At 30.4% G+C, this 15,483-nt stretch overlaps 2 protein-coding genes and 1 pseudogene across 2 annotated transcripts; 1 reads left to right on the forward strand and 2 right to left on the reverse strand.

Annotated features, from left to right (window-relative positions):
• Positions 1–2,500: 2,500 nt before the first annotated feature.
• LOC111030988 lies at positions 2,501–3,374 on the reverse strand (annotated as a pseudogene).
• A 4,832-nt stretch (positions 3,375–8,206) lies between these two features.
• LOC111030968 lies at positions 8,207–10,070 on the forward strand. The gene is made up of 4 exons (XM_022310725.1): positions 8,207–8,570; positions 8,652–8,816; positions 8,866–8,961; positions 9,034–10,070. The coding sequence occupies exons 1-4, from the start codon at positions 8,506–8,508 to the stop codon at positions 9,233–9,235; spliced, it is 528 nt and encodes a 175-aa protein (XP_022166417.1). The 5' UTR covers positions 8,207–8,505; the 3' UTR covers positions 9,236–10,070.
• A 3,666-nt stretch (positions 10,071–13,736) lies between these two features.
• On the reverse strand, positions 13,737–15,483 carry LOC111030978. Its single transcript, XM_022310734.1, has 3 exons — positions 14,321–15,483; positions 14,042–14,248; positions 13,737–13,961 (listed from the first exon to the last, which is right to left on the reverse strand). Exons 1-3 carry the CDS (start codon positions 15,241–15,243, stop codon positions 13,754–13,756), a joined length of 1,338 nt encoding a protein of 445 aa, XP_022166426.1. The 5' UTR covers positions 15,244–15,483; the 3' UTR covers positions 13,737–13,753.

The raw sequence follows: 15,483 nt of genomic DNA on the forward strand, positions 1-15,483 counted from the left end.
TATGTCTATGCTCTAAGCCTTTATATTATCGACAATATCCACATATCTACGCGAACAAGCGATATATTGTGTAATTATAAAATTTAAAATATATATTATAGTGTCATTTTACTTTAAAAATAATTATGAAAACTTGTTCTGTTAAAAATTGTAAAACAATAAAAAAAACTCGGCATTAAAATGCATAGGTACCTAGTTAAAATTCATTCTTCCTTTTGGATAATAACTATATTATACTATATTATTATATTATACTTAAATATTTAGCATATACCTAAAGGAAGTCTTGGTGAACAATGGAATCATCAGATCAAACAACATAATCCTGATTTTCAACCAACGAAATATAGTGTTATTTGTAGCAAGCATTTTATTGAATCAGCATACTATATAGGTGGAATTCATGGCAATCCAATATTGAAGAAAACCCTTATACCAAGTTTATTCAAGAAAAGTGAGTATTCTTCTTTTTATTTTAATATAATTAAAATAATAATAATATAATATATTTTTATATTAATATTATCTAATTACAGATGTTAATAAAAATTTGTTTCCTGTTGAAAGTATGGATATTATTGAAGTATTTGATGATAATTGTACTGAAGAAATTAGTAGTTCACTATCTTCCAATGATTTAAATGCTAAATGTTTGTACCTATTTAAACTAATTTTTCATTACTATTTTTCAACATTTGCAACTAATTAGTTTTATTAATTTATGGTAATTTACCAGTAACAATCAGTTTAAATGAATCAAAAAATACAGAAACATTTCCTAATCTTAGTAATACACCAACGTGCACAAAAATAAGCTCCAATATTATTAACACCCCTATATCCGCAAAAAAATAGGTATATGTGTATTTTTTAATATGTTTTATTATTTAATTTAAAAAAGTACTAATATGATGATATTATACAATATATATGTATATTTTACATGTTTTTAGGAAACGCAAATGTTTTGTGGGTGATTTCAAAGACATTGCTGAGATAGATAGTCCAAATAGTAGGCTGAAATATTGGATTGCTACTAAAAATGAACATGAAAAACATATAAAAAAAATTAAATCATTAAGAAAAGAAAATTATAGACTTGAACATAAAATAAAAACAATGAATAACTTGATAACTCATTTAAAAGATGAAAAAAGACTGATCTCAGATAATTGTTTTTCTGTACTTAAGGTTAGATTATTTTTTAATGTGATCTTTTATACTGTCTTGTGGTGCATAAAGTAAATCCGAAATCAAAAAACCTTTGTGGCCAAATAGTGAAAATCATATAAAAAATTTTATTAAGAAGTCAATTACATACATAAAAAATTTAAAAGTGCCTGAAAAAAATTTCCCAAATACGTTTCAGTCATTAATTACTTCTAATAGAAAAACTGGGTTTATTGGCTTAATTATTTGTCTAACAAGTATTGAAAATGGAATACTTGACTAAAAATCTTACAAAATTTCACAGGATCATCTTGAGATGTTTTTTTTCCGCAATAAGGGCAAAGGGTGGGTTTAATAACAACCCCACAGCATCACAATTTGAAGCTGCATATAAGCGTCTTATTATACACAATGAAATGAAATTATCTTCCTTTTGCAAACTGTGAACCTCAAGATTTAACTTCTATATTATTTGTAACTTCATCTAAAAAAATTCAAAAGACTAATTACTTAGATCTTTTATATATAGAAGATGAAGTGTCAGAACAAAATCTAATTACAGATGACGAATGCTTCTTTTAAATCCTAATGAAATTAAATATGTTAATGATGTAATAGAATATATATCTGGATTTGTGGTGAGGAAAATTATTAAAAAAATGTCTTGTTCAATTTGTGTGATGGCAATGATTGAAAAACATGTAGAAGTTGGGTTAGAACTAATACAAGTGAAGAATAGAGGTGGATTAATAAAACCGTCGTATGACGTAATATTTTTATGCAAAGCAGCTGAACAAGTTTTTAAAACACATCAACATCAACTATCAACCATTAAAAATAACCCTATTAATTATCTTATTATAAAAGCAACATCAAGAATTCAAATTAATATTATGTTTAAAAATTTATCAGATCATATATTAAATCAATCACCACTCAATAATCACCTGCTGCAAATAATTCACCTAACTTTAAAAACATATTTTACAGTAAGATTACATCATTTTTACAAAACTATAAGTGAACCCAAAGAAAGAATAAGATCTTTTTTAACAAAAACTGTACATTTTAAAAACCAGTAATTTTAAACACATTATTATTATATACTATTATTATTTAATATTTATATATTATTATTATACTTGTATTTTTAAAAGGGAAAATTGTTGTTTGTTTTCAAATTATTATAATTATTATTATGATTTTCACTCAGTTTTTACTTTTTATTATTAATTGATATTGTTGTTTTGATGATAACAGAAACTAGATAATGATTATTTCATGGTGTAAATAAAAATATTCAATAGTTTCTTCCATGCTTGCCCCCAACAATCGCTATCTCTCTCAGTTTATATCGGTCCCGGTTTTCTCTTTCTGAGCGCAGTCCATATATTTTTATGTCTATGGCGCGAACAGCGCCGAGAAGTATTATTATTGGTCATCTTGGAAGAAACACACAATGCTGTCAGCGCCCCGCGTGGATCTAATACGCGTTATTAGCTTTTCATTATATAAGAAGAAGATATACATTTATTTCATTCAAGTTCTATTTTGTAACACTTGAGCAATTCTATTTCTCTGCTATTTTCCTAACATTAAATATCTATTTTGCTGATTATTGAGAATTACATCATTATTTTCAACTTCTTGATATATTCCCATGTCATTTTCCTCTAGTTCTTCATATTATATATATTCAGGTAGGTACATTGTATGTAGGTAATACATAAATGATTTTAAAAAACACAAGCATTTATGGTTGTTGATGATTTCTCAGGATTATAATGTAAAGTTCTACCTTTGATCAAACATCTAAGAAGAAAATATATAAGCATAATGTTATACAAGTACCAAATACATAAAAATAAAAATAATTATAGGTCGGAATATAAGCACCTAAACCGGGCTTTTAGAACCCCATTACAACGTTCTATTAGGCTTCTTGTACACATTTGTTTAGTATTATAATATATTTCAGCTGCACTACTTGGGTTTCATATTGGCGTTAAAATCCACTGACGTAATGGATACCTAAAATCTCCTAGTAATTAATGTTTTAATCAACCCTCATTCACTAACGACAAATATTTTAAATAAAGTAAATAGTATTTAAATTTAATATTGTTTACCCAGTAAATAGTTATCATTCAAATTACGCTCGTGTAATTCTTGAATAACTGGTAAAAGATTGCTATTATTCCATATATGATTGGCATGTGTGCTCCTCGGAAACAACCGGTGACACCCTCGTCTATAAATAATGGAATGGAAAAATACTTTTTCAAGGACGGCTGGGTGTCACCGGTGACCCCTGAGTTTGCATGGTTACAACTAGATGATAATAAATAAAGCTTTGATAACCAATATTATTTAATTTCTATGGCAACTTGAAATAATATGATTATTATGATTACATTCGATTGACAAAGTGTTACACAAATTATTTTATATGTAACTAAGGTATTTTGTAAAAATGGATATGACTAAGGTGCTAAATTGGCTTGATGAAAATGAAAGTTTAGATGAAAACAGTTCACAGTCTGAAAATGAAAATAATTTACTGACTAATGACGTCATTGAAGAACCAACTTATCATGCGTTACAGAATGTAGCAACTACGTCAAACAATATTGTAAATGATGGTAAACCAACTATTTACTCCCCAAACACAGCCACTTCCACAACTACTTCGGATTATATACCTTCTAGTTCTGAATCTAGTTCAGATAATTTTTCTGATAGCTCACTAAATAAGTGTGATGATTTGACAAATACAGTAGCCATCCCAGTCAGAGCAAGAGTACAATCAAGAGCACATACTAGATGTAGAGGAATGAGAATGAAAAGGGGGTTTGGAGGAAGAACTCACACCAACAATTTAACACCTAATAATACATCAACATCTCCAATTTTCCAATAATTTAAATAATTTAAATTTTTCAATAATTTTTTCATATACAAAATAATGCTACAGCTGACATCACAGACCGTATATATAAAATTAGACCTCTAGTTAATATTTTGAACAACAATTTTGAAAAAGTTGAAAACTCCTGGTGAAACAGTGGCAACTGATGAGTCAATGGTACCATTTAGAGGTCGTTTGGTCTTCAAACAATATTTGCCAGGTAAATCATCTAAATATGGAGTAGAAATTTTTGAAATATGTGATTCAAGTGGGTATACTTTTAAATCTATTGTTTATGAAGGAAAAATGAAAAAGCCAGGTTTATCTGATAAAAGAGTTACTTATACTGTTGTAAAAAACTTAATGCACTCATATTTAAACACTGCAAGAACATTGGTCGCTGATAAATATTATAATAATATGAAAATTGCTGAAGACCTACGGAATCAAAACACACATTTAGTTGGAACACTGAGGAAAAATGTAAAACACACTCCAAAAATGTAATAAAAGATAACAAAAAATTAAAAAGGTGATATAATTGGTATGGAAAATGTTAATGGTATAGTTATTGGCCACTGGAAAGATAAAAGATCCGTTAGATTCATAACTACAAAACATACTGTAAATATAATTGATACAGGTAAAAAAAATCGATTAGGTGAAAATGTAAAGAAACTAGAAGCAATATTGTTTAACAATAGGTTCAAGCAAAGTGTAGATATCACAAATCAAATGTCTAGCTACCATAGTGTTCTTAGAAAAACCATGGTGGTACCATAAAGTTGCGTTTGAGATTCTCTTAGGTACGGCAGTTGTAAATGCATAGAACGTTTATAAAAGTGTCACAAATAATAGTAATATGCAAATAAAAAAATTCCGTGAAAATCTCATTCGTGAATTACTTAGTGATGTTATTTCTTCCAAGTTGTCAACTCTGTCAGTCTCTCCAAAATTTGTAAGAAGACCACATAACTTGATAGAGATGGAAGGAAAAGCTGGAAATTCAAACAGAAAAAACGTGAGAGATGGTTGACATTGGGCCCGACAGAATCCAAGAAAAAATGCAAAATGGTTTCAACAATTTGCCAAGACTGTGACAAACCATAATGTTTACATTATTATCAACATAAACATTAGCCACTAACAATTTTTATATATTTTTTTTTATTGCTAGGTTATAAGTCCCATGTTATTATATATTTTTTATACTTGGTTATAAGTTGTTTCTCATTTTTATAAATTGTTTTTATTGCAAGGATGTAAGTTTTATGTTCTATTTTCTTTACATGGTTATAAGGTGTTTCTCATTTATTAATTGTTTTTTTATTGCTAGTATATAAGTTTTATGTTATGTTATATTTTTTTTGATTGTAATAAGTTGTTTATATTTTTATTTTTATTGCAAAGATTTTATTAAAAAACAAATTAGTTCTCAATTTAAAATATTCTTGTATTTTGTAAAGATACAAGCAATTTACTTTTATTACCTACTACCTAGTATCTGTATACAGTATATTATTATGTCAGGTATGTTGAATATCATGTTTAAGTAATTTTATATGAGTACCCAAAGATTTATTATGACTATCAAAATTAGTTATTAGAACCAAAACAATTGGTTTTTATCTTGAATTTGTTTATGTATAACCTAAAATGCATTGATTATTAATTTTTCTAAAATAGTAAATATCTCAAGTTTGACTCATTAAAATCACTGACCAGATTAACACAAGCTTAATAATACAGTAGTGAACATGTTTCTGGCCTTAACTTACAATATAGTTGCATTTTCAACTTAGGAAATTTACTTAAGTGAAGAATTATATGGGTGTCACTGGTGACACCCGCCGTTCAGTAAAAAAACTGGTTGGGTGTCACCGGTGACTCCCTACGTCTCCAACGTGTTCCTAAATGAACATAGTAAATAAAAATCCTTATTCTCTGCCTTCTATTATATAATTATAAAAATGTTTGTATTACTTATCACGGACTTGATTTAGTTCTTGAATGTTTGATGGAAATTGAATACAAGTGTATAATAACTTGGGATTGATTAGGAGCATCTACTATTTCTTTCACACATCGAGAAACCGACGCACAGTGGTTCAAAAATCAAAATAGTTGGCCAATATTCGATATTTTGAATTTGAAAATACTTAAATAAAGATGATAAAATTGTTTTGTATACTACCCAAGGCGTATAAATATGTACAACTTATTGCAAAATATAATTATGTATACTTATGAAATAATATACAATTAGACAAAATAATTTTTTTTTCTATTATACTTTGTAAATAATCGTCCTATAGTTTAACTGTCTACAATAAACAAAATAAAATGAAATTTAAGTGTTTGACAATTTATGTGTGTTAGATAAGGTACAAAGATAGCATTTAATGACTCAATTATGAAGTTACAATTGTTATTAACCCGCATGTGGTCATTGAAATGTACAAAGTTACAAATTAAACCTATTAGCTTTTATAAAGATACAAATTTAATTATTTTTTTCATCGAGTTACACGACAATATTTATACCACCAGTTAAATCACAATCTACTGATTACAAAAATATCATCATTATCTGCTCATATTTGCTCGTTAATTTGTAGTGAGCACTTGAAGTTTGAAATCCTTACTTATAAGCAATATTTATGGAATTACATTTACATAGTTTTTTTATATTATAATGGCTTCAATTTCACAAATTACACGTAATGAAATCCATGAATATATTTTTAATAACAACACAACTCATTGTGTAAATGAAAAAAAAAGTCCCTCGCCAACTCTAGTGGCCATACTCCGCCCGCCAAACCGTGGTGCAATACACGCAAAACATACAGCGCAATATCATAAAATACACAGGGAGGCATTTGGATCGGGCCACCTGTCCTGTCTCGTGCAGAGGAGTGTCCACCCTCTCCGGGACTCTTTCGGTCACTCCACGTTCGGGGTACAGCGACCTGAGAAGCTCACAGCTGGCTGGTGTCCGCGTTTTGGCCCAGCTGTTTTATTGTTTATCATGTTGTAAGTTCTACTCGGCCAGCTGATCAATGACTTTTGGAGCAGTCTGACCATATCCTTGTGATTTCTTCATCGACCAGCTGATCGCTGTCTCTTTGAGCAGCCTGGCCAACGTTCTGTTGCTGTGATTTTTTCTCCGACCAACTGAACGCCGCCTTTTGGAGCAGTCTGGTCGAATACATGTCATGTGAGTTTTATATTTTTTTGTGTTCACCACTATGTCCACCCACACTGGCAGCAGCCAAGTGGCCGGCCCCTCAAACCTCGACGCCGACAGTGCTGACGTCGGTGTTGAGGAGCAGACCCTTTTGCCCGATGACACGACTCCACTGCACGCGTTCAGACAACGCTTTATCGTTCTCGGCAAGGGAGTCGTATTACGACGAGGTGTGGACAAGGTTTGTTGCCCCTCTTCGAAGAGATTGCCGCCGTCATCGTCAAGTTGTCCGTCAAATCGAAGGGTCAAGCCTCCGGTAACAGGACTGCGATCAACCCGACCGACGCCAAGGTTATTCAGTCGCTGTACAGGCGCAACCGACGGCGTGCCGTACGGCTCATCCTCTCGGGCGATGGACAGTCCTGCGAAGTTGCGGTACCAGAGGTCGAGGAACACTTTCGCAGGGTCTGGGCTCTGTCTACATGCGATGCCACCATTTTCCCGCAAGTAGACAGCCGCAGCCCAGTGCCGATGGGCCCATTATAGAGCGCCGAAGTCTATAAACGACTCTGCAAGTTTGAAAACGCTGCGCCTGAAGACGACGGGCTAACGTACCGGGGCATTGGAAACGCCTGGACCTGGAATGCACGGTTCTCACGGAGGTAATCAACATATGCCTCCGCTAAAAAATGGGGTTTATGCCCAGTTCGCCGACACTCTGTTTTTTGATAAAAAAAACCAGCTTTTAATGGTTTCAAAAGCCCAATTCGCCGACATAATATGATATTGGCGACCAGCTACGTTGTATCCACGGTTATCTACTCAGGTTGGAAGACGCGCTATACTCAGTGTTGCCAACATGTAAAAGGCCGCCGTCCGTACACATTTTGTAAAATTACCGTATAGGACCGTACGTATACTTTTTGCGTAGATAATATATAGAGGATAGGCCATTCAACAAATATTCGCGTGTTCAGAGAGCACCCAAGAAACCAGAGTGGTAGTAGGATGGTCCAATGTGGTTCAACGGTTATCACTTATCACTTTTCGTTTATCAATCATTCAAATTTCGTGCCTTTTTAAATTGTCATTTTGAATATACAAATTTCGTGCCTTTTTTAATTGTCAATTATTTGAATATTCAAATTATTTAACTTTTGTCACGTACCTCCATAATATTTTTCATATTATTCTATTTGACATTTTATTTAACATAATATACGTTCAATTTATTATAATGGTGCACATATGCGTGGTGTGCAAATCAAAATCCAATACAAATGAAGAATTATCTTTCCATTTGTAAGTATTAGAATTATATATAAAATATTATTTGTCATAATTTGTTTTTCTCTGATCAATTTAATTATTATAATATAATAGATTTCCTAAAGATGATAGGCGAGGTGCCTGGATGCAGGCTTTTGGGCTTACTGAGGTCAGTAATTGGCATAGTGTATGTTCTAAGCATTTTGATGAGGAGCATTTTATCAGTAGTGGAGGCCAAATGATCCTTTTAAGAGATGCTGTTCCTCTCGCTTCTAAAAAGTAAGTTTTCTTTTTTTTTTAAATTTATTTAATAAATTTTAAATTTCAGTGCTACTGCTACAACCAGTTTAAATTCACCATTGTCCCAAACATTAGAACATAATAATGATACATTTATGGAAGATTCACCAGTGAATGCTAAGAGGTAAATTTATATTCATAATTATTACCTACCTATTATATGAATAACCAAAATAAAATAATTTTTTGTTTTCAGAAAATTATTTGATTCTATTTCACCTCTTGCCAAAAAAAATTCAAAATCCAGTAATTCTACACGTTTTGGGGACCTTAGCATTAATGATTTTAGTAGTCCTAATAGAGCACGTCGCAATTTTCCTGTTGTCCAATCAACCATTTCAGGTCTTCGCTCAAAAACTAAAAATTTGATGGAAAAAAATCGTCGTTTACAAACTTAGGTCCAATCTTTGCAATCAATAATTTCTGATTTGCAGTCAAATTGTTATATTTCAGATGCTGCAGCAGACAATTTGAAGGTGAATTTGGATATGTTGATTGTTAATGTTGTCATTTATGTTTAGTATATGTTTAAGTGTTTTTTCAGTAACCAGATCCGCCATTAATATAAAATAAAAACTTTTATGTACAAATTGTTTTACTGTTTTGTTCAATTTATCTTGGTGGTTAGTTCAGTGTGTGTGTATCATAGTGTTGTCTTGGAATACACAAAAAAATGATTATTTTTTAATAAATAAACTGTTTTATTTAATCTTTGGTTTTGGATATATTAAAAACACGGGAAAACAGTTTGAAGAATAAGAAAGTATACAACAATGAAATTAAACAAATATATTTTGTTTAACAAAAATGTATATTTATATACATAAGCTATTGCTACTATATTTAATTCATTTTGGTGGTTGGCTGAGAGCGATAACTGCAAATACACAATATATGTTTTTTTTTTTTTTACTTAGGCCTTGGATTTAAATGTAATCTAAACTATGTTACAGTCATATTTTATTGATTATAGTGGTTGGTTGAGTGTTAACTGCAAATAAGAATAATATTATTATTTTTTTTTTTTATATAATTATTTTTCCTAGGCTTTGGGTTCAGATGTTTTAAACAGTTTAATAGCCAACAATTTGGAGAATAAGAAATTATATAGTAATGAAATTAGGAGGTTTGCATTAACTCTTCATTACTATTCACCCAAGGCATATGATTTTGTGCGCAATTCCTTTTCAAATATTCTACCACATACCAGAACACTGCGTCGTTGGTATACAGTAGTTGATGGAAAGCCGGGTTTTACACAAGAATCATTAGATGCTATTAGTATCAAATGTAAACAAGGACCAGTGTACTGTAATTTAACTGTTGATGAAATATGCATAAAAAAACATGTAGAAATTGACACTTGTCAAAATGTATATGGCTATGTGAATATGGGCACAGACTATGAGTTGGACAATGACGAAATTCCAGAAGCAAGAAATGCTTTAGTGTTTCTTGTTGTCGGAATGAATGGCTACTGGAAATTACCTATTGGATATTTTCTTATTGATTCNAATTGGTGAAACTGGAGCAAACCTAAATTCAGTAACATATGATGGAGCAAATGTGAACACCACTATGTGCACTTCTCTCGGAGCAAAATTTGATTTGGAAAACAATAATAGTCCATATTTTTTAAATTCAAATGAAAAAGTTTTTTGTTTTTATGATCCGTCACACATGATCAAACTTATAAGAAATACTTTTGGAGACAAAAAAGTGATCATCAATGGTAATGGTCAAAAAATAAAATGGGATTTCGTTAAACAACTATATAACAAAGAAAATTCAGAAGGATTAAGGGTAGCAACAAAACTAACTAATCGACACATTAATTATTTTAATGAAAAAATGAATGTCCGTCTAGCGGCACAAGTTTTAAGTGATAGTGTATGTGATGCGTTATTATATTTAAACGGCACAGATACTAATTTTCAAGGATGTTTAGCTACTGCAGAGTTTTGTAAAATTTTTAACAATGCTTTTGACATTTTAAATTCAAGAAAATATTTATCAAATAAACCGTATAATAGTTCCATATGTCAAATCACATACCAAAAATATAAAGACTTTTTGAACAATTTTTCTACGTATGTTCAAGCACTTACTTTTGAAGATGGTACAAAAGTAATTTGTTCTCAACGCAAAACAGGTTTTATTGGAATGATTTTTGGCATACAAAATGCTTTGGATTATTATACAATTTTAAATGAAAAGGGTGATATGTCTTATTTACTAACTTACAAGCTAAGTCAAGACCACCTTGAAACTTTTTTTAGTGCCATTCGGGGCAGATGTGGTTATAGTGACAATCCAACTTGTCATCAGTTCCAAACAGCATACAAAAGACTATTAGTTCACAACCAAATACGTAGTTCCATGTACGGTAATTGTCAAGCTCTGGACAATACTTTGAAAAACCCTTCAGCTGTGGAAATCATAAATGAAGATAATCAATTAAATGAAAACATTACAAACATAGATAATGCAAAGTTAACTAATTTAAATACAATGACTCTATATGTTAAAGATGTTAGTTCATACATTGCAGGGTTTGTGCTCCGAAGTCTTCAAAAAAAAATTGAATTGTGAGTCTTGTATAATGGAGTTACAGAGCAACTACCATTGCAATAGTTTAGCAATTATCAAAGATAGAGGCCATCTAAAAAAACCAAACAAAGATTTAGTCACAATATGTAAGGTTACAGAAGATATAATCAGACAAAATCACACTTCATGCATATTAAAAACGAGACAAAAATTTCAATTGATGATGAATCAAGTCAAACACATTCTAACTGAATATAATTTATTTCAAAGTTTAAGTTGTAGTCAAATAAGCCAACATAATATTATACTAATTGATAATATCATACAGAAATACATTCAAATAAGGTTATTTCATGAAACCAGGAAAATTAATGACAAACTTCCAATAAAGAAAAAGTTGAAAAAAATAGTACATTTCAGGCACGAATGAAATCCAAATGAGTAATAATAAATATATAAAGTAATATATAATTTATATTTGACTCTACTTTATAGGTAATAGTTACCATAATAATATAATAAATAATATAATAATGTAAATATGCATGAACATTTTAATTATGAATTTTACCATTTTATATACATAATATTGTACCCATTACTTACCATGATTTAAACAAAAATGTATGTTCATAATTTTTTGACGATCGGTACGTGTCGTAACATACTGTATTATATATAGTAGTAATAATTTAATGACAATACCTTTTGCGATCATACCAAGTATTATTAATTGTACTGTACCTGCCACAAAATTTAATAAAATTTAATAGTGTACTCACTGTCTCACTAGTCACTACTCAGTAAAATGTTTAATAATTCAAATTTCGTCATTTCGTACTCCTAATTCAAATACATTGACAAGATAACAGGATAACGTAACCATTGATAACTAGGTTACCATAACCAATGTTAGTCTGGGGCTCTTCCGGCACGCGAACCCATGGGTTGTAGGTATTGGAATAGCCTATCCTCTATATATTATCTATGACTTTTTGTCAAATTACCGTATAGGACCGTACGATAATTTATAAATTCGTAGCTAGGTGATAACATGCACGTAAACAATAAATATTATCTTAAATCTTGTCAATACCATAGAACAATTATTATTATAACATTATCAAAATCAAAATATTATATTATTAATTATTATACATTTATACCAGTCCGTACTCCGCACTCCATGACGTCTCCGTAGTCCTTGTTATATAAATTACTCTTTATAACTCTACATATTATTAGTCTATACTCTAAACTACATAGCTGTGCGCCTGTACTCAATAGACAATATGTTGGAAATACTGCAATAGGTATGTGTAAATAGGATAGATCAATAGGTAAATCAATTGTAAAAAATAAGTGTAATGAAAACTTTTTAATAAGTATAATATTATAATACATTAGTCAATTTTAAACATTTTTATTATGTTGTAAAGTTTCCAAATTCTACAACATCATTTGAAATTTCAGTTTCAGTTGGTTCATAATGATACATTGTTATATTCATAGAATCTATCATTAATTTGGTAGGGTTAAAGTGTACACAAGTTGTACCTTTAATATGTTCACTAGACAGTAGTAATCCATTTAATGACTCGACTTGTAATCTATTTCTCACTTTTGTTTTTACTAAATTCACTTTAGAAAAAACTCGTTCACAATCAACAGACGAATGAGGTAAACTCAAAATCTTTAAAACAAAACTGGCTACATTTTTAAATTTGAACTCACCATCACATTCCCAGTTATATAAGAATGTCCAAAACTCATCAACGTATTTTATTGTTTTTATGGTATCACACAAATCAATTATATTCAGCTTTCTCCATTCGGTATCAATAACTTGAAGATCATATTGGCTATATTGTGTAGATATTCTTGGAACTTCATTAAACATCGATGATAAGGAAACGAGACACTCGTTGCTCAATACAACTTTTGGTTGAAAGTTGTAGAGTTCCTTTAGTAAGGAATTATTAAAGTCATACCTGAAAGTAAAATTGAGACATGCACTATATTTGAATAATAGTACTTATGTTTTATAAATAACAATAAGTGTGTTATTCAAATACCTTTTTTTTATTTGTTTACAGGAAACAATTAAAAATTGTCTGCATTTCTCATAAAATTCTGTTAGCATTTGTTTATTTGAATTTATTTCAGGCTTTTGAATCAATGTCATTACATTAAACCCCAAATACATTTCTTCATTCCTCAAAAACATGGTTCTATCCTCAACGTCACAATTAAATGGATCTGGACACTTCTTTATGAAAGAATATAACAGCTCTGGTAGACAAAAAAAATATTTACTTAGTAATACATTTATACAAATATTATTCATAAGTTGGTTTAATTTAAATTTAGCTTATTTGTTTATCATAACTACCTTGGTATGTTTCCTTCATTCTAATATGTAATACAGCAACAACACTTTTTTCACTCTGAAAGAGCTTATTCAAATTTACAAACTTTGGTAATACCCATTCCAAAAAGTTGTAAAATAAAAAATTAAGTGGATCATTTAAATTATTATAGATGGTTTCTGCCATTACAACACGTTCTTCAAATCTATAATCAAATACAGTTTTTTTAAATAAATAGATAAGGTGTTTTCTTTTTTCATACATAAAAAAGAAAATTATCACTACCCATGTAATCTGAAAAACATTTTAAGAGGTTCCCACTGTTCCAGAATTCGCTGAACTACCATCAACAAAGACAACCATCGTGTTTGCGATGGTCTTAATATTCGGTGTGGATTAACATCACAAAATGTTTGAAATTCTTTGAATTGAGCAATTCGTTTACAGCTTGTTTTGAAAAAATTGTAAACATCTCGTGATAAGTCTTCACATCTATTAATAGTTTAAACAAAACAAATTAATCAAACTGTAATATTTTACAAAGTATAAAGTAAATGTTCTTACCTTCGAGGCAAAATTTTACAGGCTTCACTAGCACACAGCGCTAATGAATGGCAAATACATTTTTGCACCATAACTCCAGGAAAATCTTCCTTAAAGCGACTTGCCACCGAATTCCAAGGTCCAAACATTGTATTACAACCGTCAGATGCAAAGCCGATTATATTTTCTAGTGGAATACTTTCATTTCTAAAAGAGTTTATTACTTCAGTATATATCTTACTTGCAGTGGCACCTTCGTTAGCTGAATCAGAATCTTTAAACACTTCAATTAATTCCCAAAACCTTGACATGATCTTATTTGTTGTAGGGTTAAAGTACCTAACACAAATGCACAAGGTCTTAAGAGTTCCCACGTCAGTACTTTCATCGATTATAACACTGAAAGTTGTGTTTTTTAAATCTTGAACTAATTCTTCTTTGTGATTCTTACCAATGACATTTGTTACAATTTTAGTAGCCTTAGTTCGACCCAAAACAATTTTTTTCGCAATATCAGAGTCTGGAAATGCTTTTTTTAGTATTTGTGTTAAATGATCAGCAGTATTGAAAGATATATTGTGTTCGGATAGAAAACCACAAATTAATATTTCAGCTCTTTTAATTTGATTGATTTTTTTAACCTCATTCACATCGTCAACTTTCTTAAAAATATTAGTAATGGATTTAACATTTTTCGAATGAGCCAAAGAAGCTGCATGTTTTTTTATTGTTGTTATTTCTGAGACCATTTCCCGTTTGCAATAGCAACAATAAGCTTTTGTGATGTTGTCTTTCACTGGTCCAAGCCAATTTTTGAAACCGGGTAGTTGCTCCCATTCCGTCCTATATTTCTGCGTTCTATGGCCAAGCTTATGGGTGCTTTCACCACGCGGTGTTGAAGTCGAAGGTGCATCAATGTCATCATCACTTTCATTAAACATCATAATAAAAAATATATAAAACCAACGGAAATGTTTATATTACTTAGCTATAATTTATATGGTTATAACTAAAACTTAAAGTTTTATACCTAAAAACAATAAATATTTCAAGAATTTAGAATAATGACAATCATGTCGGTAAATAGAATTACCGTATTTTTCCATGATTTTGACAGGTCCGTCCGTGGACCGTACGGGAGGCCAAATTACCGTACTTCCCCAACCGGGACCGTACGGTTGGCA

The sequence above is a fragment of the Myzus persicae genome, unplaced genomic scaffold (assembly GCF_001856785.1).
Source record: "Myzus persicae strain clone G006 unplaced genomic scaffold, MPER_G0061.0, whole genome shotgun sequence".
NCBI lineage: Eukaryota > Metazoa > Arthropoda > Insecta > Hemiptera > Aphididae > Myzus > Myzus persicae.